The sequence below is a fragment of the Pan troglodytes genome, chromosome 21 (genome assembly GCF_028858775.2).
Source record: "Pan troglodytes isolate AG18354 chromosome 21, NHGRI_mPanTro3-v2.0_pri, whole genome shotgun sequence".
NCBI classification, from domain to species: domain Eukaryota; kingdom Metazoa; phylum Chordata; class Mammalia; order Primates; family Hominidae; genus Pan; species Pan troglodytes.
Genome location: NC_072419.2, coordinates 47,444,910 through 47,470,037, shown reverse-complemented (window position 1 = coordinate 47,470,037; position 25,128 = coordinate 47,444,910). Strand labels below are relative to the sequence as shown.

The following is a 25,128-nucleotide window of genomic DNA, read 5'->3' as shown; positions in this document are numbered from 1 at the left end:
GGGGTCCAAGCTTTTCTAGCCATTTCTTAGCAATAGGAGAACAGGTCAAAACATCCTCTGAGTCGGGCAGATCCACAGCCACTGGGTAGGAGACAGCAACAGGACATGAGTTGAAATTCAGCTCAAATTGATGAAAAGGAAAGAGAGCCTTTAATTGTCCTTAGATACATAATGTGCTTTTTTCTGATGATGAAAGTCTTGTGTTTCTCTGGTTATGCCTGATGTAGAAGAAATGTTTAGTATAATGGAAAATCACCTTCCTTCTTTGACATACATGGAATCAAAAGCTTGAATTTTGTTCCTCAGTTTCTCTGGATCGTACTCGAAAGCAAAATGTATCATAGAAGATTATTTTTATTTAAGACATAGTTTTGAAGCCACAGACAAGTCATGTTATTACGTGTTGATTTTCTAGGTTCCTGGTCACTGAGTTCCCAGCCTCTCCCTTCCCTCCTTACCCTTTGACATTTGTGTTCTCATTAGAGACCCCATCAGAGGGCAGCCAGAAGCTCAGGTGAGAGCCAGGAGGGCGGAGTATTGTAGAAGCTGAAGGGATTGGGGGTTCCAAAATGGCAGCATTGCTAGCTGAGTTGGCAATGGTGGGAGGGGGTACAGGAGACACTATTTGTGGTGTTGGGCAATGTGATGGTTCCGTGGTGACTTTGGCATGAGCTGCCTCAGTGTGGGGCCTTGTGTTTGGTACCTCATCCCCAGGGCCAACCATAGTGGCCTATCCCTCAGAAATCCCACAGAATTTCCTGGATGGTGTTGTATTGTTTCCATACAATAGCCAACCATTGTTGTTTGTTTATTTTGGCCTGGCAAATCCCAGCTCCTCCATCCCAGTTGCTTTCTACTTAGGATGTCTTAAAAAGGACAAAATTCTTTTTCTTTCTCTGAATATTTTAAATTCATTTGAACACAACAGTTTGAAACATAGTTATGCTATTGTTTCTTTACTGAATTAAGGAAAAAGAGACTTCCTTTTTGGCCCATAATTTGGTGGGGTGGGGGCGGGGAGTACCATGTCATCCATCTGTTTAGCATTTGCAGAAAGCCTGTTCTTCTCATATTAACATACTAAGGCAAAATCCAGTTCCACAAAGCCCACAGTGAGAGCAAACACCTGGTGGAGCCCAAAGCCCTCTTCAGCAGTTAGGGTAGGAGTACAAGGGCCACTGGCTCCCTTACAGCCTCCTCCAACTCCAGCCATGTTTTCAATACGGCAACAACAAAACACTCCCCTCCTTTGGGGCCCACAGCTCACAGCCTGCTTTATAAAGTAGCTGATGGCACACCCTGGAGTCAGAACAACAGGTTTTTATGGCTAGTTTGACTTTTTTATAATGCAGAGCAGGTAGTCTCTCCTACAAGTCTTTGTCCAAGTTTGTAAGTTGGTCCTTATATTATACCCAGCTCTATGCTTCTTGTAATATACCAGTAGGCCAGGGTGTCATGCTCAAGAGAGATGAGGATGTTTGAACAAGTTTATTACGAAAGCTGACATGGAGAATGATGTTATGGAAGATGGCAGTAGCAGCACCAGGAATCTTTTCCTCCACCAAAGCAGTTGAGCTGGCAGTAGTTGTCTCAAGCAACTGTTTTGGGACTCAGAAGTCTAGTTGAACACTTGCAACATCCAGGGAAGAGCTTGATGGAGAGGCTTATAAATTTTGATGGTTTTTTTTGTTTCAGCATCCCCAAGCTCTGCAGCAGGCAACTGTGGAAAATGTTCCTGGTGCAGACTGTTGGTGCCAGGGTAGGCAATAACAACTTTGTCCTCCAAAAGTCAAGTTTTTGTGGCCAGGTGTGGTGGCTCACACCTGTGATCCCAGCACTTTGGGAGGCTGAGGTGTGGATCACTTGAGGTCAGGAGTTTGAGGCCAGCCTGGCCAACGTGGTAAAACCCTGTCTCTATTAAAAATACAAAAATTAGCCAGGCATGGTGGTGAGTGCCTGTAATCCCAGCTATTTGGGAGGCTGAGGCAGGAGAATCAGTTGAACCTGGGAGGCAGAAGTTGCAGTGAGCCAAGATGACACCACTGCGTTCCAGCCTGGGCAACAGAGTGAGGCTCCATTGCAAAAAAAAAAAAAAAAAAAAGCTTTCTGATCAGCCAGTGCAGAGGCTGATCATTGTCTCAATGCCCTTGGGCAGAGGGAGCTTTCTAGCCACAAGGGGATTTAAAGAGACAGTACCTATTTTTTTTTTCTTTATTCCTCCTTTTGGCAAGCCAGATATTTAAGGAAATCTTAGGTCACTGGTTAACCACAGAGATATCACAACAGAAACTTCACTGACCCCATACTGCAAAGAATACACACTTCACAAAAATAGTTGGAAAAGTCACAAATAGTTGGCTCCAGCCCTCAATAAGCAAAAATCAGCAATCTCTGAGGCATGACAGAATTAGATTCTCAGTTACCACAATGTAATACTCATAATGTCCAGTTCTCAACAAAAAATTACAAAACATAAAAAGAAATAGAAAAACATGGTCCATTCACAGGAAAAAAAATTGACAGACACCATTCTTGAGGAAGTCCAGACATTGGAATTATTACCCAAAGACATTAAATCAACTATCTTAAGTATGTTCAACGAGCTAAAGGAAAACATGGACGAAGAACTAAAGGAAATCAGGAAAACCATGCATGAACAAAATGAGAATATCAATAAAGAGATAGAAATTATAAAAAGGAACCAAACAAATTCTAGAGCTAAAAAGTATAATCCCTGAAATGGAAAACCCACTAGAGGGATTCAACAAAGATTTAGGCATGCAAAAGAAGAGAACAGTGAATTTGAAGAGAAAATAATTGAAATTATCCAAAGGAGAAGAAAGAAAAAAAATATTTAGGAAAAAAAACCTGAGAGAGCTGTGAGACATCATCAAGCATACTAGTGTACTCATATATTCATATAGTTATTATATTCATTAGTATATTCATACTCATATACTCATATAGGAATCGCAGAAAAAGAAAAGGGACAGAAAGAATATTTAAAGAAATAATGATAGAAAATTTCCCAAATCTGATGAAAGACATGAATCTACACATCCAAAAAGCTCAATAAAATCCAAGCAGGATGAACTCAGATCCACACCAAGACATGTTATATTAGAATTGTCAAAACCTGAAGACAGGATTTTGAAAGCAGCAAGAGAGAAGCAACTCGTCACATAGAATTTTTGACAAGATTAACAGCCGATTCCTCATCAAAAATCTTGGAAGCCCAAAGGCAGTGAGATGACATATCTAAAGTCGTGAAAAAAAGAAAAAAAAAACCTCTAAACCAAGATTTCTGTATATGGCAAAACTATTCTTCAAAAATGAAAGAGAAATCCAGACATTTCCAAATAAAATTGAAGGAGATCATTACTAGTAGACATGCCCTACCAGAAATGCTAAAGGGAGTCCTTCATGCTGAAATGAAAGGATACTGAACAGAAACTTGAAGCCATAAGAAAAAATAGGCCAGGTGCCGTGGCTCACACCTGTAATCCCAGCACTTTGGGAGGCCGAGGCGGGTGGATCACGAGGTCAGGAGTTTGAGACCAGCCTGGCCAACATGGTGAAACCCCATCTCTACAAAAAATACAAAAATTAGCTGGGCCTGGTGGTGCTAATCCCAGCTACTTGGGAGGCTGAGGCAGGAGAATCGCTTGAACCCGGGAGGCAGAGCTTGCAGTGAGCCGAGATCGCACCACTGTACTCCAGCCTGGGTGGGGCAGAGCAAGACTCCCTCACAAAAAAAAAAAAAAAAAAAAAAAAAAGAGCACTAGTTAAGATAACTTTAGAGGTAAATATAAGAGCCAGTACTATTGTACTTTTGGTTTATAACTTTTTCTCTTTGTGCTTTATAATTTAAAAGACAAATTCATTAAAAAATTATAAATCTATATTAATGGGCATAGAATGTAAGATGTAATCTGTCTAAATAGTAAAACTAACAAATTAGTGCATTGTAAAAACAGAATCAAAACAGTACATTGTGAACAATCAAATAAATACAAAAGGAGGTAGTAATGGAATTGAGGAATCAAAAACATATAAGACATATTAAAAACAAATAGCCAAATGGCAGAAGTAAATCCTTGATCTGTAATCACATTAAATGTAAAGGGATTAAGCTCTTCTATTAAAAACAAAGATTGGCAGATTGGAGTTAAACAAATAGTGTTTATATGCTGTCTTAAGAGACTCATGTTAGATATAAGGACACAAGGAGGTTGAAAGTAAAAGGATAGAAAAAGATACACCTAGAAAATAGTAACCATATGACAGCTGAGGTGGCTATATTATCACCAGACAAAATAATCTGTTTTTTCTGGAGAAAAAAAATATATATTTTTTAAATATATACAATTATATATAAAATATATAATATATTTTTTAAATATATACAATTATATATGAAATATATAATATATTTTTTAAATATATACAATTATATATGAAATATATAATATATATTTTAAATATATACAATTATATATGAAATATATATATTTTAAATATATACAATTATATATGAAATATATATTTTTTAAATATATACAATTATATATGAAATATATAATATATTTTTTAAATATATACAATTATATATGAAATATATATGTTTTAAATATATACAATTATATATGAAATATATAATATATGTTTTAAATATATACAATTATATATGAAATATATAATATATGTTTTAAATATATACAATTATATATGAAATATATAATATATGTTTTAAATATATACAATTATATATGAAATATATAATATATGTTTTAAATATATACAATTATATATGAAATATATATGTTTTAAATATATACAATTATATATGAAATATATAATATATGTTTTAAATATATACAATTATATATGAAATATGTAATATATGTTTTAAATATATACAATTATATATGAAATATGTAATATATGTTTTAAATATATACAATTATATATGAAATATGTAATATATATTTTAAATATATACAATTATATATGAAATATGTAATATATATTTTAAATATATACAATTATATATGAAATATATAATATATATTTTAAATATATACAATTATATATGAAATATATAATATATATTTTAAATATATACAATTATATATGAAATATATATATTTTAAATATATACAATTATATATGAAATATATATATTTTAAATATATACAATTATATATGAAATATATATATTTTAAATATATACAATTATATATGAAATATATTATATGTATAACATGTTATATATATATAATTTAGAATTAGCCAGCAAGACTCAGCCAAGATGATCCCAGTTTTGTTGGCAACATCAGAAGCATTGTAATCAGGAGCCAGTTGAACATACGCCTTCTTCTCTCCATCAGCCCTGATCAATGTGTTGACTTTGACCACATCAGTGTCATAGAGCTGCTTCACAGCCTGACCTGGTACTTTTTGGCTTTTAACATCCACAGTGAACACAGGTGTATTGTTGTCTTCTATCTAATTCACGTCAGACTCAGTGGTCACTGGTCAGTGGGAACTTGATGATGGCATAGTGGTCAAGCTTATTTCTCCTGGTAGTGCTCTTCTGAGGATATTGAGGCTGTCTTCAGAGTCATAATGTCTTGGGCCACAGGAAGGTGGGTGATGTGTGAATCTTTTTTTTTTTTTTCTTGGTGGCTGTGTGGATGCCTTTCAGCACTGCCTTCTTGGCCTTCAAAGCCTTCACTTTGGAATCAGCTTTAGGAGAGTCAAGAGCTTCCTTCTTCACCTCCAGTGTCTTCTTTTGAAAAAGGCACACAAAATAAATGTTAAATCAAGAAAGGTTACAAGAGACAAGGATATTATATTGATAAAAGATTTATATATATAAATATATATATTTTATATATACTATATTTAATATATATTATATATTTATATATAATATATAATATATATTTATATATAATATATAATATATAATATATATTTATATATATTATATATAATATATAATATATATTTCTATATATTATATTATATATTTCTATATATTATATAATATATATTTATTTATATAAATATATATTATATATAATATATATTTATAAGATATATATTTATATATGAAATATAAAATAAAATATATTTATTATAAATATATATTTATTTTTATATATTTATTTATTTATATATATTATATATATATACCCCTAACAGAGCTCCAAAACATATGAAACAGAAATGACAGAATTAAAGGGAGAAAGACACAAAAATAGTTGGAGACTTTAATATTCCATGTCCGATAATGGATATAGAAACCAGACAGAAGATCAATCAGGAAATAGAGGATTTCAACAACACTCTAAGCAAATTAGACCAAATAGACATAAGCAGAATACCACCCAACAACAGCAGAATACACAGTCTTCTCAAATTCACATGGAATACTCTCCAGGATAAACCCTATGTTAAGCCATGAAACAAGTGTTAATACATTTTTAAAAACTGAGATTATACAGAGTACATTCCAGCTACAGTGGAATGAAACTAGACATTGAAAATAAAAAAGTGGAAATACCCAAATAGGTGGAAATTAACACACTATTTAAAAACTAATGGGTCAAAGAAATCATAAGGGAAAGTAAAAAATACCTTGAGACAAATGAAAACACAGCATACCAGAACTTATGACACATAGTGAAAGCAATCCTAAGAGGTAAATCTGTAGCTGTAAATGCATACATTAAAAGAGAACTTACGCTGGGCACAGTGGCTTATGCCTGTAATCCCCGCACTTTGGGAGGCTAAGGTGGGTGGATCACCTGAGGTCAGGAGTTCGAGACCAGCCTGGCCAACATAGTGAAACCCTGTCTCTACTAAAAATACAAAAATTAGCTGGACATGGTGGCAGGCACCTGTAATCCCAGCTACTTGGGAGGCTGAGGCAGGAGAATAATTTGAACCCAGGAGGCAGAGGTTGCAGTGAACTGAGACCGCACCATTGCACTCCAGCCTGGGCAACAAGAGCGAAACTCCTTCTCAAAAAATAAAAAATCTCAGTCGGGCATGGTGGCTTGCACCTATAATCCCAGTGCTTTGGGAGGCCAAGGCAGGAGGATCACTTGAGGCCAGGAGTTTGAGACCTGCCTGGGTAACAAAGTGGGATCCTGTCTCTACAAAAAAGTAAAAAATTAGCCAGGTGTGGTGGCATGTTCCTGTAGTGCCAGCTACTCAGGTGTCTGGGGTGGGAGGATTGTTTACCAGGAGTTTGAGGTTATAGTGAGCTATACTTGCACCACTGCATTCCAGCCTGGGTGACAGAGTAAGACCCCATGTCTTAAAAAAACTTTTTTTAAGATCTCAAATCAGTAAACTAAATGTACACTTTAAAGAACTAGAAAAGAGCAAATGAAACCCAAAGTTACCAGAAGGAAGGAAATAAAGGTTAGAGCAGATATAGAGAATCAATGAAACCAAAAGTTGGTTCTTGAAAAAACAAAATTGACAAACCTTTAAATAAGAGTGAAAGAGAAGACTTAAATTACTAACATCAGAAAGGAAAGAGGGGATGTTACATTTTCACATGAATATAAGATATTTTCACATGAATATGATATTATAAGAGACTACTATTAACAGTTATGTGCCAATAAATTGGGTAACCTAGATGAAATTCCTAGAAACCCGCACTCTCCCAAAATCAACTGACAAATAAATAGAAAACCAAAATATATCAATAACTGGTAAGAAGATTGTTATCAGAAACATTCCAACAGTGACAAGTCTAGGACCCCTGGTGAATTCTTCCAAATATTGAAAGAAGAATTAACACACCAGTTCTCCTCAAACTCCTCCAAAAAAATTGAAGAGGAGTAAACACTTCTTAACTCATGAGGTCACCATTACCCTGACACCAGAGCAAGACAAGGGCACTACAAGAAAAGAAATCTACAGACTAATAGCTCTTATGAATATAGATACAAAAATCCCCAACAAAATAGCAAGCCAAATTCAGCAGCATACTAAAAGGATTATACCTCATGAGCAAGAGGGATCTATCCCTGCAATGCAAGGATTGCCTGGCACATGAATATCAATGTAATTCACCACATTAAAAGAATAAAGAGAATAAAACACATCATCCTAATTCAAGCAGAAAGAGCATCTAACAAGCCAACTTGCTTTCATGACAATAAACACTCAATAACTAGGAATATGACAATATGATAAAGACCATATATGAAAAGCCCACAATTAACATCATACTCAACAATGGTGAAAGACCAAAAACTTTTCCCCTAAGATCAGGAATAAAATAAAGATGCCCACTTTTGCCACATCTATTCAAAACAGCATTGGAAGTTCTAGCCAGAGCAGTTAGGCAAAAAAAATAAAGAAATAAAAGGATCCAAGTTCGAAAGGAAGAAGTAAAATTATCTTTGTTCACAGATGACATGATCATATATGTAGAAACTTGAGGCCAGTCGTGGTAGCTCACGCCTGTAATCCCAGCACTTTGAGAGGCCAAGGCAGGTGGATCACAAGGTCAAGAGATCGAGACCACCCTGGCCAACATGATGAAACCCCGTCTCTACTAAAAATACAAAATTAGCTGGGCATGGTGGCATGCGCCTTTAGTCTCAGGGTTAGGGCTGAGGCAGGAGAATCACTTGAGCCTGGCAGGCAGAGCTTGCAGTGAGCCGAGATCATGCCACTGCACTCCAGCCTGGTGACAGAGCGAGACTCCTTCTCAAAAAAAAAAACAAAAACAACAACAACAACAACAACAAAAAAAAAACTTGAATCCCCACACACACAAAAATAGTTAAGAGCTAATAAATGAACTTGGCAAAGCTGCAGGATATAAAAACAAAAAAAAAATCATTTGTATTTAGCTGGGCACAGTGACATAACTGTAGTCCCACTACTTGGGAGGCTGAGGCAGGAATTCAAGGAGGCCAGCCTGGGCAACATAGTGAGACCCTATCTGTCTAAAAAAATTGGTTGTATTTTTATACACTTGCAATGAACAATCTGAAAAGAAAATTTTAAAAATGGTATCATTTACAAGGGCATCAAAAAGAAAAAGTGCTTAGGAATAAATTTAACCAAGGAGGCCAAAGAAGTGTATCTTGAAAACAACAAAATGTTGCTGAAAAACATTAAAGATAACCTAAGTAAATAGAAAGATATCCCATGTTCATGGATTGATATTAAGATGTAGACGCGACCCAAAGCAAACTACAGAGTCAATGTAAAATCTATCAAAAGCATAGTCACATTTTTACAGAAATAAGAAAATCCAGGAAGACCCAACCAAAATGGCTGACTAGAGGCATTTTGTACTCGCCTCTTCCATTAAGAACAAAAATATAGAGTAGATAATCACACTTTGAATAGATTATCCAAGACAGGACACTGGAATTCACAGAAAAGAGACAGGAAACAAAGTAAGGAAGGAAAAAGAAGCAAGGCAGCCTGTTCAGCTGGGATTGGCTGGGAACTGAGAGAGACCCCCCAGCATGGGGAAAAGGTAAGTGAGAGACCCTCAGTGGTCCACATTTCCACCATGAAAGGATTCTGCAGTTCTAGCCACGGGAGAGCTCCTCAGCCCTTGCAGTCCCTGAAACTTAACATAGGAGGTGCCAGGAGATTGTTCAATGGAACTGCTCCAGAACGGAGCTCGCACTGGGTCCCCCACACTTCCTGAGAACAAAACAGCTACAGCAAGATGCCATTTAAAGCCCAGCCCCCAAAAGACTGTACCCTGTCCTGGAGTCCCTGAGTGCCAGGGCTGAGGTGTAAGAGAACTGCAGACTGTTTTCCCCAGAGCTGAGGCATAAGTGACTGGGTTACTGCAGCTGGGGCTGAAGCACTACAAGGCATGTGCTCCTGTTGTTGTGGCTGAGGTACAACTATGGTGCCAGCTACCATAGCAGGGGCTGAGGCACCAGTGCCACTGGAGCTGAGTGAGGTGTGAGTGGCACATGCATTCCCCACTGGCCAGCAACCCTGTGCTCTCCAATGGAAGGTAGTAGTACAGCACTGCCACTCCCTATCCAAGCATTCTGAAGGTGGCCTAGGGATTGCCCTGCACCTGCCCACCTTGGTTGGCATCTGCACACATCATAGGGAGCCTGAGGATGAGACTGCCCAGCCTGGCTTTACACCACCACCTCCCTGGCCAGAGCACACAGTCTAGGGGCTGGGGGATTGTCCAGCCTAGTCCACCACCATTGGCACTTGAATACTCCTCTTGGGTACCTGAGGTTGGGGCTTACCCACCTGGCCACTACTACCTGTATGTACCACTTGTGGGCCTGCAGAATGGGCCGCCCAGCCTGTTGCAGCCACTGCCAACACAAGCACATATCACTTGGGACCAGAGGGTCATTTCAACACTGTCACTGCCATCTCCCATGCCACGCCAGCTGCCCAGGGGCCTGAGAACCTGATCACATGCCTGGGAACTGCTGCCACTACTGACATCTGAGTAAGCCACCCGAAAGCCCAAGAATCAGCCTGCTTGAACCCACTAACACTGGTGCCATTGTATGCTCCTCTGAGGTCCAAAGACAGGCATGCCCTGTCCACTGCTGCTACCACTGGTGCCTGGAGAATGGCCCACCTGGCATTCCAGTCCTTAGCAAAATTTTACCATAGCTTCCACTAGTAACTACTCAGCCACTGAGGAAATCACAGATACCACTGATGCTATTCATAGCCAAAGAAATCATAGAGAGACTACACTACTGCACATACCAAGAATCAAAGCCAAAGTGTCCTACCCAAACAACACCATAGATACGTCTAGGAAAAAGTCCTCCCTTACAAATGCAAATGCAAAAAATTAGAAGAAACAACTGTTACACCAGATGTGCAGATATCAACATAAGGACACAAACATGAAAAAGCAAGGAAATATGACACCTCAGAAGGAACACAATAAATTTTCTGCAATAGATTCCAATAAAAAATAAACTCACAAAATCCCAGAAAAAGAATTCAAATTATTGAGTGTAAGGAAGCTCAATGAGATGTAAGAGAATGTGAAAAAGAAGAACAATTTGGGAAATGAATGATAATTTTATCAAAGAGATATATGTCATAAAAAAGCAAATGCTGGAATAGAAGGCTTCATGAAACAAAGTACAGAATACAATTGAAAGCTTCAACAATATATTAGATCAAGCAGAAAAAAAAGTATTAGAGCTAGAACACAGGTCTTTTGACATAACTCAGAAATAAAAAAGAATAAAAAATGAGCAAAGCCTTTGTGACATATGGGACACAATAAAGCAACTACATATCTAAACTATTGGGATCCCAGAGGGTTAAGAGAAAATGAAAGACTGAGAAAACCTATTTAATGAAATAATATTAATAGGTGAAAACTTCCCAAATCTCACAAGAGATTTAGACATCTAGATATAGGAGGCCCTGATAGCCTCTAAACGGATACAGTGCAAAAAGGTATTCTCTATGGCACATTATAGTCAAACTCTCTAAAGTCAGATAATTCTAAGGACAGCAAGAGAAATGTGTGTAAGCAACTATAAAGGAAGCCCCATCAGACTAACAGTGGATTTCAGCAGAAACCTTACAGATCAGGAGAAAATGAGATGATATGTTGACAGGGCTGAAGGGGAAAAAAAGTAAGCCGAGGATACTATGTCTAGCAAAATTATCCTTCATAAATGAAGGAGAAATAAAGTATTTCCAAGACAAGCAAAAGCTGAGAGAATTGATCACCACTAGACTGGCCCTACAAGAAATGCTCACAGGAGTCCTAAACATGGAAGTGAAAACATGACATTTAACACTATGTAAAACACACAAAAGTATAAAACTCACTGGCAAAGCAAACACACAGATGAGGAAAAGACTCAAATGCTACCATGACAGAAAACTACCAGAGTACAATGCCAAACAAAAGAAAAAGGAAAAAAATACATAAAACAACTAGAAAACAACAGTATAACAATAACAAAACCTCACATATCAATAATCCTTGGCTGGGCATGGTGGCTCATGCCTGTAATTCCAGCACTTTGGGAGGTCAAGGTGGGCAGATCACCTGAGGTCAGGAGCTTGAGACCAGCCTGGCCAACATGGTGAAACCCTATCTCTAAAAATACAAAATTAGCCAGGCATGGTGGCACATGCCTGTAATCCTAGCTACTCAGGAGGCTGAGGCAGGAGAATTGCTTGAACCCAGGAAGCAGAGGTTGCAGTGAGCCGAGATTGCACCCCTGTGCTTCCGCCTGGGCTACAAGAGCGAAACTCTGTCTCAAAAAATTATAATGCAAGGATGGTTTAACATACATCATTCAGTTAATGCAATACATCACATCAACAGAATGAAGAGCAAAAATCGTATGGTCATCTCAATAAACAGAAAAAGCATTTGATAAAATTCAACATTGCTTCATGATAAAAAAAAAAACACTCAGAAAACTGCATAGAAAGAAGATAGTAAAGGCCATAAATAATAAACCCACAGCTAACATCATATTGAATGGGGAAAAGCTGAAAATCCTTCTTCTGAAAACTGGAACATGACAAGGATGCCCACTTTCACCGCTCCTATTCAGCATAGTACTGGAAGTTCTAGCCAGAGAAATCAGGCAAGAGAAAGAAAAGGCATCCAAATTGGAAAAGAGAAAAATTGTCCCTTTTTGCAGATGACATGATCTGATACTTAGAAAAACCAAAAATGCTCCACCAAAACTCTTAAGGCTGGTAAGCAAATTCAGCACAGTGGCAGGATATAAAGTTAACGTACAAAAGTCAGAGTTTCTATACACCAATAATAAAATAGCTGAAAAAGAAATCAAGAAGGTAATCTGATTTACAATAGCTACCAAAAATAAAAAAAGATACTTAGGAATAAATTTAATCAAGGAAGTGAAAGATCTCTGCAAGGAAAACTGTAAAACACTGATGAAAGAGACTGAAGAGGACACAAATGGAAAGACATCCCAAGCTTATGGATTGGAAAAATTAATATTAAAATGGCCACACTGTCCAAAGCAATCTACAGATTCAATGCAATTGCTATCAAAATACCAATGTAATTTTTTCACAGGAGTAGAAAAAAACCCTAAAATTTGTACAGAACCACGAAAGAGCTAAAATAGTCAAAGCAATCCTAAGCAAAAAGAACAAAGCTGTAGGCATCACATTACCTGACTTCAAAATATATCACAAGGCTATAGTAACCAAAACAACATGGTATTGGTATAAAAATAGACCCACAGACCAAAGGAAAAGAAAATAGAACCCAGAAATAAAGCCACATATTTACAGCCAGCTGATTTTCAACAAAGGTGCCAAGAACATGCAATGAGGAAAGGACACCCTCTTCAATAAATGATGCTGGGAAAATTAGATATCCATAAGCAAAAGAATAAAACTGGACCTGTATCTCTCACCATATACAAAAGTTAAGACAGATTAAAGATTTAAATATAAGACCTTGAATTATGAAACTACTAGAAGAAAACAGTGCAGAACACTTCAGGACATTGGTCTGAGCAACGATTTTATGGCTAAGACCTCAAAAACACAACTAAAACAAAAATAGACAAAGGGAACTGTATTAAAAATCTTCTGCATAGCAAAGGAAATAATCAGAGCACAGAGACAATATGTTGAGTGGGAGAAAATATTTGCAAAACTATTCATCCAACAAAGGACTAATATCTAGAATATATAAGGAATTCAACAAAAAATCATATTAAAAAGTGGGCAAAAGGTGGGGCACAGAGGCTAACGCCTATAATCCCAACACTGTGGGAGGCCGAGGTAGGTGGATCACTTGAGCCCAGGAGTTTGAGACCAGCCTGGGCAACATGGTGAAACCCCATCTCTACAAAAATTAGTCGGGTGTAGTGGCACATACCTGTAGTCCCAGCTACTCAGGAGGCTGAAGTGGGGGGATCAGTTGAGCCCAGGAGGTTGAGACTGCAGTGAGCCGTGGTTGTGCCACTGCATTCCAGAGCCTGGGTTACAGAGCGAGACCCTGTGTCCAAAAAAAAAAAAAAGGTGGGGGTGGGTGGGGGGACAAAAGACATGAATAGACAATTCACAAAAGAAGACATACACATGGCCAGTAGGTATATTAAAGAACACTCAACATCACAAATCAAAAGGGAAATACAAATCAAAACCACAATGAGATGTTATTTTATCCCAGTTAGAATGGCTATTATTAAAAAGACAAAAAATAATAGAACTGGAGGTCATTATGTTCTTTGGAATATCCCGGCACAGAAAGACAAATACACGTTCTTACTCATATGTGGCAGCTAAAAAACTTGATTTCATGGAGATAGAGAATAGAATGATAGATAGCACAGGTTGGGAAGGGTGTGAGAGTAGAAGGGGGAAATGAAAAGAGGTTGGTAAATGGGTATAGACTTATAGTAGATAGAAGAAACAAAGTCTAATGTTAAATAGACTAGCGTGACTATGGTTAGCAACAACGTATTGTATATTTCAAAGTAGCTAGAATAGAGGACTTGAAATATTACCAACACACAGAAATAATAAATACTAAGGTGATGGATACCCTAAATATGCTGACTTGATCATTACACATTCTGTGCATGTAAAAAATATTCACATGTACCCCATAAATATGTAAACTATCAATTATAAAAGAATAATCCATCCTAAAGTTTATATAGAATCTCAGGGGACCCCAAATAGACAAACTGAGACAAAACAAAGTTGAAGGAGTCACACTCCCTTGATTTCAAATTGTACTACAAAGCTACAGTAATCAAAACAGTGTGGTACTGGCATAAGGAGAGACATACAAAACCAATGGAATAAAATAAAAAGCCCAGAAATCCCCACGTAATGGTCAATTGATTTTTGACAGGGGTGCAAAGACCATTCAATGGGAAAAGACAGTCTTTTCACCAAAAGGTGCTGGGAAACTGGATATCTACATGCAAAAGAATGAAATTATACTCTTACCTTGTACTATATACAGAAATTTACTTAAAATAGATCAAAGAACTAAAAAAAGCTAAAGCTATAAAATACTTAGAAGAAAATAGAATCCTTCCAGATTTTTGATTAGGCAATTATTACTTTTTTTTTTGAGACAGGTTCTTGCTCTGTTGCTGGAGTGCAGTGGTACAATCAAACCTACTGCAGTTTCAAACTCCTGGGCTCAAGCAATCATCCCACCTTAGCCTCCTGAGTAGCTAGGATTACAAGTGTGCACACCTGGCTAATTTTATTATTACTATTTTGTGTGTGGGTGTGTGTGTAGACAGGATCTTGCTATGTTGCCCAGGCTGGTCTTGAACTCCTGACTTCAAGCATTCCTCCCCAACCTCCCAAAGTGCTGAGATTACAGGTGCAAGCCACCCCATCTGGCCAGGCAGTGATTTCTTATGTATGACACTCAAAGCATAGGCAACAAAAGAAAATAATAGATAATTTGGATTATGTCAAAATCTAAAACTTTTGTGTTTCAAAGAACACTGTTAAAAGAATGAAAGAACCCACAGAATGGGAGAAAAGAGCTGAAAATCATACATCTGATAAGAGATTTATATTCAGAATATGTATAGAACTCCTAAAACTGAACAACAAAACCAATTCAAAAATGGGCAAATGATTTAGACATTTCTTATAGGAAAATATACAAATGGCCAATAAGTACATGAAAAGACGAACCTTTGGCATTAGGGAAATGCAAATCAAAACCACAGCGTGATACCACTTCACACTTAAGATGGCTGTTACAAACACACACCCAGAGAAAACAACGTGTTGGGAGGATGTGGAGAAACTGGATCCCTTGTGCATTGCTGGTGGGAATATAAAATGGTACAGCCCCTTGGGAAACGACTTTGTGGTTCTTCAAGAAGGTGAATATAGAATATTACCATGTGATCCAGCAATTTCACTCCTAGGTATACGCCCCAAGGACTGAAAACAGGGACTCATATGCATGTACATCAGTGTTCTTAGTGGCATTATTCACAGTAGCCAAAAGGCGGAAACAAGTACTTACCACCAGATAAATAAAGAAAATGTGTGTGTACATACAGTAGGATATTATTCAGCCAAAAAAGGAATAAAATTCTGATATATCCTACAACATGGATGGACCTTGAAAACATTTTTGCTAAGTGAGATGTCAAGACACAAAAAGACAAATATTGTACCATTCAGCTTACATGAGGTATCTAAAATAGGCAAAGGCATAGCGATAGAAGGTAAAATAGAGGTTACCAGGGCCTAAGGGGAGGAGGACATGGGGAGTTGTTGTTTAATGGATATATAATTTCTGTTTAGGATGATGAAAAATTGCTGGAAATAGAGTGATGGTTTTATAACATTGTAAATGTACTTAATGCTACTGAATTGTACACTTAAAATTGTTGTAATGGTGAATTTTATGTTATTTATATTTTACCATGGTTTTTTTCTTAAAGTCAACATGGAAATGTGATGAGTGGATTTGAATGACAAGCATTGGCTCCCCTCAGCTACTAAATCCAACACAAAGTGACATGTTGCTGTCCTTTGTGGGACAGAGCAGGAATGGCAGGGGGTGGCCATTGCCATTGGCATTGTTCTCTTCTGTCTGAGACAGGTAACTGTGGGTACAGGAAGGGCCAATCTGTTTATCTGTACCTGGTTTCTCATGGCTTTCTCAGCCAGCTGCAATTAAGGACCATTTCTTTATGAATCACAGATGATGGACCTCTCTGATATCAGCCTTACTTTGACTTTGATGTTAGGATTGCAAGTTACAAATGAAGTGAAGACATCAGTAGAATACATATCAGAACTAGACCCAGCTGCTATTATATTGGAACAGTATGTTCTGGAGAGCCTGGAAGGAGAGGGCAGGGTGAAGCATTTTAGGACAGGACTCCAGAGACGGTGGTGGCGGAAGCCTGGGGAGCTAGGGGGATTTAGTGGGCCTGGAGAGGCCAAACCACTGCTCCTGCTGCTAGGCCTAGGGTTTAGCAGGGTCTCTCAGAGAGTCTGATGGCCTTACAAGGTTGAGCCAGCATCCTGTCCTTAACCCACATTCCCTCAGGCTGGAGGGTGGGGGAGTGGGTGGCAGAAGGCCATTGCTCATGGAATTAAGAGGTCCTCAAAGCCAGTGATGCCACCCTGGTATAGCAAGGACCAGGCTGCCGGGGGGGCAGGTGGTGGCAGCTGCCGTAGAGTGACAGGCATGTGTTTTCTTCTCAGAAACAGACTGAATTTGATCTGATTAATGTGAAGGACTGGCCAGTCTGGGAAACCGCCTGCCACGTGGAAGAGCCAAACCCGACTCTCTGCTGCCACATGCCGTTCCCATGCCCGGCTGCTGGGCACCTGGGAGAGCTTCCAGAATCCTCGCAGACAGCCCAGAGCCTGCCGCTACCCTCGGCCTGCCCACCACCAAGCAAGCAGCAAGCAAGATGGGGTTCTCATCAGTTCTTCCTCCCACAATGTAGGACCTTTCCTTTACCTTCCAATGGATAAAATAGTTCAGATTTCATAGTCATATTCATAGACACAGAATCAAGCTTTTAACATATACATCCACCTCTATATGTTAAATAAAACATCAGATTATCAACACTGTCATTACGTAGAAACTTTGGTTAGCCAAGCAGTGCATTGTCAGTTACGTCATCTCTAAAAATGACCTGTGTCTGTTCTCTGGGGATTGCTGGGTCATAGGTGCCCCTCACCTTCCACAGTCAGGCAGGGAAGTTATAGGCACAAAGCTACGTCTGGAACCCCTTTGTGCCCCCTTTGTGTTCCTCAAGGAAGCAGTACCTTTGAAGAGATCTCTGCTGCATTAAGTGATGACCGGCTACGTTTCATGTCAGGCTTGCTTTGCCTTGTGGGCTACTCAGTGCAGAACCTGCTGTAACCCTCAGTTCAAAAAATGGACTGGCAATGTGATTAGCGTTGGATGCTTTACCATTCTCTTTAGTTGTTACCGTAATTCTGCTTTTTCATGGGAGTTTGAATCATGGACCATAACTTTTCAGTTATCAGATCAACTAAAGAAACATTTGTTGTTCAGCCTAATGTGCTGACCTATGTGCCTGCATTTTTTTTTAATCTAGACATGTTTGGAGTGAGAGAAAGATGGAAAAAAGACATGGGGTAGGGATGTAAGTGGAAGTCTATAGCCACAGCCTGTAGCTTTGACCACTGCGGTTTTCAGAGCCCTTTCTCCACACTCATTTCAGAGCCTCCTATGGTTTGGGAAGGAATAACACACTGGCCCATTAGTAAGGGTGAAGGCTGGAGGGATTTGTTGACTTCTTGGAATTATCAGAGGTAGGGTGGTCTTTAGCACAAAGACTTGCATGCAGAGATCCCTGGCAGAACACCCAGAGTGCCCGTGGCTCCCACCCCAGGGTCTGGCCGGTGTGCTGGATGCATGCCCAAGGGTGCTGGGCATTACTGGTCCTTGTGAGGATGCTTTTAAAGTTTTATATTTATATCCCCAAACTTGGAAACAAGAACTCTACTTTAGCCTAACCCTCATGTCCTTTTTTGAATTGAGAAAATTACAGGAAATGGTGCCTTTGAAAATTAGAAAACTTGCTTACAGAGCTGTACTAAATGGTAAATCCTCAATTTCCCCAAGACCGGTTGCTCTGAGAGTAGCTGGTAAAGAGGGGCGAACTAAAGACCTGTCCACCTGTAGCTCCGCTCATTTCTTAGAAACCACCTGCTTCCCAGAGTGCCAAGCCACAAGTACCAGGCTTCGTGGGCACAGACACCTCCTGGGCTGGGCAGAGTGACAGTGCTAGAAGACCCCAGAGAGAGGGCAAGGGCTTTGGGCAAGAAGCACTGGTGGTGTTTTAGGGACCGTCCTTCTCCCCTACCCAGGGAACTGGACCTGGCAGGGCACCGTGCTCATGTGGCTCCAAGGACAAGCATGGCGGTGGCCCCTTCTGCCTTCCAGGAGAGGTCTTGCTTTGGAAACCAAAATCATGTTCTTCTAAAGTGTCATCTTCTGCCCTCCCTGTCCCAATAGGGACCACATCTTATTTGTCTCAAACAGGGACTTGTGAGTACTTGGCAAGTTTTGCAGCCTATTTTTGTATTCTTAATTTGGGGAGTAAAGATGTTTGGTCTCAAAAACCTTTGAGGAATTGCCAAGAATGGCGAGTGATTGCTTTCCTTCAGAGAACAGACACTTGGAATTTCTCCTTTTAGTGTTTATATACGTGCAGATTGATTTTTATATATATATATATATATATATACACACACACATATACAGTATAAATACTCATTTGATTCTCATAAAACGCGCATCTGGCGTGTGCAGTTGAGAAACTTGGTGGCACATGGGTGTTGGGGAAGTAGCCTGTGTTGGAGGGACACCAGTGCACTAGGCAGCTGGGGCGGCCCAGGCTGAAGCCATCTCCGGGTGTCTGAGAAACCACCCAGTGCCTCACCTCCAGATCCTGCTGGCATCACCTCCAGAGCCCTGCATGCACTGGCTGAAGAGTTGGTCTGTGGAGAGGATTTTCTTGGTTACTTGTATTCACAGTTAATTTACAACCCAAACAGCAAAACACAGTTGGTGGACAAGTTCATGCAGGACCTACAGTGACCCAGCCATGGGCACTAGCTCATCTTTCAGGTGGAAAAGTACAGTGCTGCCTGCCCTGGTATGTTTTTCTTACAGATGTTAGCCCTGCCCAACAGCCAGGGCTACACTACAAAAGGCAAGAATGCCCATGTAAGGAGCCCAGCAGTCTGGACAGATCCTTCTTCCTCTGCTGTTGGATGAGAGTGAGTGAGTATGGTCTGGACCTTATCCTTGAAAGATGATCAAAAGCGATGATGAGGGAGGCAGTCATCACGCAGGTGCTTAAAGGGACATTGTAGGAGGTACTCAAGGGTTTGGGGGCAAAACCCTGAATCCAGCCAGTCGTGCACAGAGACACACCCACACTAGCCCAGTGGCAGTGGGGGATGTGGGATGGCAGCAGCCAGGTATGTAGCCCTGTCACAGGACAGCTCACTGTGGTTTTGCACACTGCCCAAGGGTTAAATTGTGTTGTTGCCTTCAGTAGAAGGCATTTATGGGCTGCAGAGTTGAGAGTTGGGTGAGGTTAGTCTCTCCTGAAGAAAAAGCCTATAAAAAGTGGCTAATCTTATCCCTTTTCTCTGTATGCAGTTGGACTCGTCAGAGATAGTAAAATCATCTTTTAGTGTTTTTTTGTTGCTGATGTCTTGTACCCATTTGTTTTTTACATGGGGTTGTAGATCGAGTTCTCAAAGGTGAAACCAGATGATCATTCTGATAAAGGAAATTTAAATTTGATACATATACTTTGTATATTTTGATTACTTGTTTTCATTTTTGACTATAAAGGAGCTTTTTTATTTTGGGAGGGGAGGAGTGTCATTTTTGAGAATCTTGGGTTCCTGAAAAAGAACGCCCTAGTTGGATGGCTTGCCAGGGCCTTGGGGTTTGGTAGTGATTGTACAACTTAAAGCTCCTTTCTCTTGGCTGAGTGACAGGTGGCTGTTCAGGTGGACCAAAGCACCTTGACACAAGGACTCCACACTGTGCTCTCTAGTAGCACAAGGAGGAAGTTGGACAGAACATTGGGTAGTGCCTTGCGGGCTCACACAGGTACTAGTGGTCTCATCTCCAGCTGGCCTTGGGAGGCTGTCCCACCAGGAAATCTCTATATTCCGTAGCCTGAGATGTGCCCTTGTGGGTTTTATCCTGCTCAGTCAGTGGCCTAGTGGCAGGTCCTGTGTTCTCTCCCTCTCTCTCCTGGCTCTGGGACATCTGTCCCTGGCTGCCTTTCATGGAGGAAGGACACTGGCCTTTCTGGTTCGATGCTGTGTGGATGCTCTCTGCTTGAGCCTCGTGGTCTCTTGTCTCTTTTTGGACCAATATCCTCAGATTGGTGCAGCTTTTTCAGTTCAGATATCACACCCCAAGTGGATAAAGGCAACTTGCAGGAGAGGAGAGCCAGCCAAGAAGAAAATTTTAAAACCAAACCTAGTTTAGGATTTTCCTAAAGTCATCTTCTCTTTTTTCTTGCTCAGAGTTTACCTGGGAGATTTCACCAGTTTGACTCACCATTTGCAGAAGATGTGCTTTTGTATTAAATTTAAATTTTCACATATCACATCCATTCTCAAGGTAGTTATATGCTGGAGAAGAAAAATCCTCTAGACACATGAAGGCCCACATAGTCAAGTCTTCCAGGGCAAAGCCAGCAGCCCACCCAGGTCAGGTAGCCAGCAGGGCTCAGTTCCCCTCACTCCAGACAAGGACCCTCCTCTTCAGGGTCTCTTGACCCAGCTTCCTTCTCTCCTTTTACCTGAGAGCACAGACCTCTCTCAGCCAGCCTGCCCAGACCACGGGGGGCTACTCCCATGTAGTTTGGGGAGCACTTGATCTCAGAAAAGCTCCAATGTCTGAGCAAATGGGCAGTTGTGGAGCTCAAGCCTTTCTCCTGTGCTCAAGTCCCTTCCCCAAGCAAGGCTTCAACCTCATCTACCCACCATGTAGTTTTCTCTGGCCATTTAAATGGGGCGGCAGGGACATGGTTGGGCCATGCCACACCAGGGCTGGTGAGGCAACCAGTTTTGATTTTGACAGAGTGGCTGGAGGAAAAGTGGCAATCAAGGTGCTGCTTGGTTTGCTCTGAGTGCAAATGGAACCAACAGGTTTCTGCTGCAATCTGTGTGTTCCCAGTGCCAGGTCACACCAGGAGGGGTGGGGCAGGGCTAACCAAGTGGTCTCTGAATTCACCGAGCATCTGCACTTGGTTGTGAAGTTAATGGGAGTACAGAGAGCGTCTGGCCTTGGAGAGGGGTTGAGAGCCTCCTTTTTGGTTCTTCATTCCTGAGCTCTTGCCTGCCCACAAATCTGACCTCTTTGAATGGGGACGCAGTCCTTCATCAGAGAAGTTTCTATGGCAAAGAAGTTTCTATTTAGCTCTAGATCCAGCAGAGTCATCCATTCTAACTGCCCTGAAGTCTAGAGCAGGGGAGGGAACCCAGAGGCTGGGGATGAGACTAGGCAGACCCTGGTTACCATATGGACAAGGACAGGGGAAAGCACCCCCTTCCTCAATTTCTGAAAGTTCTATCTTTGGGTTCGCAGGACTTTGAGGATGATAAAGAACATATAGGTACTAGCTTGTTGTTGCTGGTCCAAAGCTTCCACAGCCCTGAGAATTTGGCTTTCGTGGCTGCTCTGGCAGCTGAGCAAAGGGAGAAGGGAGGAAGGCAGCCGCTTTGGTGGGGACTCTAGGCACCTTCCCTGCTGTCCACTTGGATAGGCAGTGAGCCCCAGGGTACTGAGAGGAGCCTGAGCATTTACCTGCCATTAGTGCCTCTTCCTTCAGCAGACTGGCTTGAAACGTGTGTTCATGTGTGCGTGCACACACACACGAGCACCTGTATGTGTTAATGAATAGTTTTTCTTGGTTAATGCTTTTTAACTTCTGTTCCTTTCCGTAAGTGGATGATTCAAAATTAACGTGACTTGGCTGGGCGCAGTGGCTCACACCTGTAATCCCAGCACTTTGGGAGGCCGAGGGAGGCGGATCACCTGAGGTCAGGAGTTCGAGACCAGCCTGACCGGCATGGTGAAACCCCGTTTCTACTAAAAATACAAAAATTAGCCGGGCGTGGTGGTGCGCGCCTGTAATCCCAGCTACTCAGGAGGCTGAGGAAGGAGAATCACTTGAACCCGGGAGGTGGAGGTTGCAGTGAGCTGAGATCGTGCCACTGCACTCCAGCCTGGGCGACAGAGCGAAACTCCGTCTCAAAAAAAAAAAAAATTAATGTGACTGGAGTTAAAAGTGAAATGTCAGGTTGTTTAGTCACTGAATACAGAGAGCTACAAGTGCTTGGTCTTTCCCAAGAATCAAACCTGAGTAGAAATACATTTAAAAGAAAAATCTACATGGTACCTATGACTCCTGTAATTTGTTTAGGGAGATCTTGTCACTCATCCCTGGTTCCTGCCCATACTGTTTGGTCTCGTTCTTGCAGTTTGCTTGGAACAGGGCCAGAGCCCCACATGAGATTGTCAGCAGGAGTGAGGAGCGCCAGTGCCTACTCCTCAGCAGGGACCCAGCACAGCAATCCGGTTGTTCCCTGTTAGACTGGGTCGGGGCCAGGGGAGAAGCAGTCACCCCTGTGTAGAGGGTTCCCGCTGTGCTTCTGAGCAGTTGCTTTGTTCAGAAGTGTTAGGAGGGTCAGATTGTGCCATAATTGTTATTAAAGAGAAAACACGCCCACCTTCCTTTCTCCCCTGCTGGCCATTGTTCATTGAGTTTTACTGAGGGCAGCCTTTGTGGAAGTCAGGGAGGTTGCCAAAGGCCTGTAGATGCCTCCTGACAAGGTCTTGATTCCTGGTTTTCTAGCACCCATTTGCATTTTGGTCTTCAGCACAAAGCCTTGTTCCCTGTGGCCGGACTGCTGGGCAATAAGACTGGGGAGTGACTGTTGAGCAGTCTGCTGTCAGGAGATATGGCTGAAAAGGTGATCATCTTGGTGCTAAACAAGTAAGAGGCAACTGCCCTGTTTTTGTTTGTTCTGAGGCACAATGAAACTTTAGCCAAACTCTGCAAGAGGGTCCCATCTCCTGCCATGGCCAGGTGTGAGAGACCAAACCGAGAAAACAGCATACTCTATCACTTAAGCCTTGGGTAGAATGGGAATTCTTTACCCTGGGTAAACGTTTTAACAAAAAAATGGAACTTAACTTCGGTTTGGACTGTGGTCGTGCTGAGGCAGGAGTGGGGTTGCCCTCTTGGGGCTGAATCTCCAGGCCTCACGAGGTCCCCTGTGGGGATGCTGCTATTTCTAAGATGCAAATTGCACATTTCCTAGATTTTGTATCTGTGGATTTGGATAAGGGAGGGGAACAGGGACAAATTGCTTGTACAATTTGAAATGGGCCTCAATGGTACTTCAAACCTTTTGATTATTCCTAAATAAAAACATAAATATATTTCACATCTGCTGACTTATTTTGTGGGGGAGTCAGGAAAAAAGCCAAAAACATTTCACTTGTTCTTGCCCACTTCTGCGGATCTTAAACTCCAGTGGATGAGTGGGCCAGTTTCCCTCAGCTCACCAGAGAAGTTCCAACTCACTGTCTTCTGCATTGCTGAGTTCACCACACTGGCTTCTACATGAGAAAACTATGATATTTTAGAAATTATGCTAAATAGACAAAGGCAAACAGTCAAACCTGGTATCATCTGGTGAGGACACTGGCAAGTTCTTTTCTTTTCCTGTGAGAGTGCTGAAAAGCATAGCCTGTCATTTGCTGGGGCGGTGTCGGGGGTTAGGGAATATGCATAAGGACCCAGGGGCCTTCTGGAGGAAAAAGACTAAAGCCCCAGCTTCTAAGACCCAAAGCATTTGAATTTTGTTGGGGTGGCCCTGAAGGCCTGGGACAGAAGGAAAAAGGGTCCTTTGAAATGAAATCACCTACAGTGGAGCCAGGCAGTGATTCTGGACACCAGAATAGGAGTCCAGCTTATGTCATGGGGAAGCAGCTGTGTGTGTTGAATCCCAAAAACCAGGTCCTTGGAAACTAGACCAAACTGGCATGCAACTGGCAAAGCCAATCAGCTGAATGCTGTAGTGGGTAGACTCAGGCAGTGACTCACTTGGGATACTATGGGTGGAATTCGCAGGAGCGGCCAGCCAGGGGGGTTGCTGTGGGGTTCCTCCAGGCAGGGAACAGAATGCCTAGATTAACCCCTAAGCACAAGTCCCCTGGGAATTACTAAAGTACCCAGAGAAGACAGGAGTCGCAGTCTGCGACTGTGCTTGATCCATTTAATTAAAATGTGAAGAAGGCACGATCCTTTCATTCACCGAGTTAGTCTGGTGGGATAACCTGAACCTATTTGCTTTCTACCCACCCTCAACAGAACTCACATGGTGAGTGATGGGCTCAAGTTGAAAGACAAGTGAGTGTCTAGGTCCTTAGTGATGTTCAAGCTCTCAGGTGATGTTCAAGATGTGCTTGGTCAGGAGGCAGACCCCTGCCTTTTCTGCTCATGGCCACAGATACTCAACTGAGGTCAGAAACTGCTCCTGCCATCTTCCCGCAGGGCAGCCTTTAGTCCTGTGGCG

General features: G+C 40.9%; 1 protein-coding gene across 50 annotated transcripts in view; it reads left to right on the top strand.

The window, feature by feature from the left end:
- ZHX3 (zinc fingers and homeoboxes 3) overlaps positions 1-23,994 on the top strand; it is a 140,394-nt gene extending 116,400 nt beyond the window's left edge. For 31 of the 50 annotated variants that reach the window (XM_054674250.2, XM_024352015.3, XM_054674252.2 and 28 more), the window contains one exon: positions 17,227-23,994. In XM_054674250.2, coding sequence (XP_054530225.1) covers positions 17,227-17,237 — 11 coding nt within the window. In that variant the 3' untranslated portion in view covers positions 17,238-23,994. 50 annotated transcript variants of the gene reach the window in all.
- The last annotated feature ends 1,134 nt before the right edge of the window (positions 23,995-25,128 follow it).